Raw genomic sequence first — 3139 nt, forward strand, 5'->3', positions numbered from 1 at the left:
TTTCGTAGTCCTAATTGTGGGCACTACATCAATAATTTCATTATATTTCACCTGGAGAGACATCGCTCCCAGGTCAATTAAACTTTCAAGCGGTTGCAAGGAATCTACACCAAGCAACACATCCCTAGTCAAGCCGGGCACTATCAAAAATTTCATGTAGGTTTTAATTTTTCCAATTTCAGTAATTGCCATTATTTGATTTCTAACCTTGGTTAACTTCCCTTTTATCGCTCCTTTCACCGTCACTCCCGTGACAGGCAAAAGTGGACAATCCTTCAAAATTTCCCTATTTTCCAAATAAATTCCTCTGAGATCGTGGTGACTCTCGAACCTGAATCTACTAACGCTGTAACCTGAATACCCTCTATTTTAGCATAAATTTCTGGACACTCCATAATTGCCAAAGCTTCCTCATTAATTCACTCTTCCATCAAAAATTCCCTAGTATCTGTGAAAATCGTGTTTATTGCCACTTTTATTTCCTGACTATCGCTCCTATTGTGGAGGTCCTCCGATAAACCATCCTGACATTCTTTATTCTTTTTCTTAATCTTCTTCTTTTTCTCCGTTATACCTCGTTCGATTCCTTTATTCATTTTTCCTTGTTCATTATTTTTGAGTACGGGTACAACGTTTATTCGTTTCCCGCCCGAGAAGTTGATGGCTGAGGCTCTTGATGGACCTCTATCGCTTGAATTTCTGGCCGTTGTCGTCCGTTATTTTGTCGATGATCGTTTGGATTATTCGGCGGCCGGTATCCTCCATTGTCCTGTTGCGGTCTCCAATTCGGAATCTGATTTTGTCGATTATATCCGTTCTGTTGATTATTATTTCCATTGTTGCGGTTTTGTTGAGGATATCCGTTGTTTTGCCGCTGGTTGTAATTCTGTTGATAATTATTGTTGTTGGGCCTCTGATTGTAGTTCTGCTGGTAATTGCGGTTCTGTTGATTATTCCAGCCGTTATTGTTGTTATAACCTCCATTGGGTCGGTTATTTTGGTTCCAATTTGGATTCCCACGATTGAAATTGTTTTGAAAACCACCCTGGTTATTCCAGTTGTTTTGTGGCATACGGAATGGCCTTTCCTCATTTTTGTTTTGATTTTGATTCGTTTGAGAGGCTTCTTTTTCTTTTTTGGAATTTATTGGTCCATGCCGATCGATTTTACCCAGGAATTCGATCAATTGTTCCAGTGTTTTGAATCCTCGGCTTATTATTGTGGCCTGGATTTCATCCGTGTAGTGTTGCGAGAGTGACGCAATTATATCCTTGTCGCTTGGAGGAGAGATGAGATACTTCGCGGCTCCAAAAATATTGATCTTATATTCTACTTTCGATGTTTTATTGTTCTTGTCGGAGTAGTGTCCGAATTCAAGGTCTTTCCTCACTTTTCCTCTGGACATATGTGCTCCAGAAACGCTCAATGAATTTCTTCTCTACTTCCTCGAAATCCTCAACTCGGTCCTCGATAAGGACCCACGACTCTTTCGCGGCTTTCTCTAGACACTGTCCCAGCAAATATTTCATTTCGGTGATTGTAGGATTTGTCATCTCACAATACCGACGGAATTCTTTAATAAACTTCATTGGTCTTTTCCTTTCCGATCCATCGTATGTGGGAGGTTTAATTTTAATTTTGTTTGGATGCATGTCCATTGGCAGCATCGTCCGAATCCTTTCTGTTCTCTCTTCGGGCTCATATTTTTCCTCTTCGTTCTCAGATTCGTCATCTGAAACTACTTTACTGGGCTTCGGGACGATCCGAGTGCTCTCTGTATTTGGACTCTGAATTTTGTCCTTGGATTCAAGCTGATCCACCCTTTTCTTGATTGCGCTGACGTCAAGTTGTATTTGAGCCACACTAACCTCAATAACGGCACTTTTCGACTCATTTTCTTGAACTATTTTTGTTAAACCCGTTACGTGACGTTTGATTGGGTCATAGATTTTATGGACATCACTAGCTATTGTGGCTTGTAAGGTCTTGAATTTCTCTGTAAATTCGGCCCTTAAGTCGCTTGTGGCCTGATTATTTCGAGCAATTTCGTTGGCCATGCTCTGGACCTGTACCTTCATCTCTTTCATTGCGTCGATTAGGCTCATTAGTAATTCATGATTTAATTCCGCGAATTCAATTTTCCCTTTGTTCGATTTAGGGGTTTCAAATTCCTCCATTTTAATTTCTCCATTCTGATCCTTATTATCATCGTTAAATCTCTCCTGTTGTTCAAATCCAAAATTACCGAGAGATTCATTGAAAATGTTCCCTGCCCCTGGAGGAGGAACTGAGGTAGTTAAATCGACATTTTGTGCCGTTCGCTCATCGGGATTTTGGGAACAGGAATCTCTCGCTGTTTCGTTTCTATCGGTCTTCTCTGCCATTTTGACGTAATTAATTAATTTCATTCAAGCAAAATCTCATGCTCGTTTGCAATACCTGTCCCTGTTCGGGCGCCAGTTGTAACGTAACGCTCTTGCCGACCTGGCCTGAACGCCGCCACGCGTCGGTTCGAGCTACCTTAATTTTAAAAGGAGCAGGTATGAACGAGACGAGAGACGAGGATTAGATGGATAACTAACAAAATGAATTTATTCAATAATAATTCTGTGTTTTTACAAAATGATACGCGTCTTTAATTTTAGTTTTTGTTTGTCCGCGTTGTTTGACCGAATTAGGCGAGAGAAGACTCGAAGGACCTGGAAAAACGGAGCGTTTTTCTGTATTAAATTTCGATTGAATTTTCAAATTTGTTTTCGTTTTCGTTTGTACAATAAAGAACGCTTTATGATTTATCGTGCCCTCTGCTTATTCTATTTCCTCTCCTTCCCGCTTTGCATGTGATTTTTCAGACAAAAAATGAAATTCAGAACACTAGTCATTAACAACCGATGTCCTGTAATCCTAACCGCTTAAGCCTGACTTCTTACGCTTTTTGATAATTCAAGAGTGTTGTACGCTTTTGTTTTTACAATTTTTATGTTTTTTGATCGCTTTTGACGCTATACAAACTCTAGTCTTACCGCTGCCTCTTGAATTAATGCTCGTTCTAATTCGCTTGTTATTTGTTATAATTGATTATGATTGGTTCGGATGATTTATTTTGACTTTGAAGTCGTCCAATGGTTTAAATAGACTG

General features: G+C 39.7%; 1 protein-coding gene across 1 annotated transcript; it reads right to left on the reverse strand.

Moving 5' to 3' along the window:
* Nucleotides 1-634: 634 nt before the first annotated feature.
* Nucleotides 635-2384, reverse strand: LOC122417780 (putative mediator of RNA polymerase II transcription subunit 26). The gene is made up of 2 exons (XM_043431578.1): nucleotides 1483-2384; nucleotides 635-1397 (listed from the first exon to the last, which is right to left on the reverse strand). Exons 1-2 carry the CDS (start codon nucleotides 2382-2384, stop codon nucleotides 635-637), a joined length of 1665 nt encoding a protein of 554 aa, XP_043287513.1.
* Between the last annotated feature and the right edge of the window lie 755 nt (nucleotides 2385-3139).

This window comes from Venturia canescens, chromosome 11 (assembly GCF_019457755.1).
Source record: "Venturia canescens isolate UGA chromosome 11, ASM1945775v1, whole genome shotgun sequence".
NCBI lineage: Eukaryota > Metazoa > Arthropoda > Insecta > Hymenoptera > Ichneumonidae > Venturia > Venturia canescens.

Coding starts and splice junctions, on each gene's coding strand:
- LOC122417780 (XM_043431578.1), bottom strand. CDS start 2,384: ATGGCAGAGAAGACCGATAGAAACGAAACAGCGAGAGATTCCTGTTCC. Junction 1,398..1,482: donor GAGAAAGCCGCGAAAGAGTC/GTGGGTCCTTAT, acceptor ACATATGTCCAG/AGGAAAAGTGAGGAAAGACC.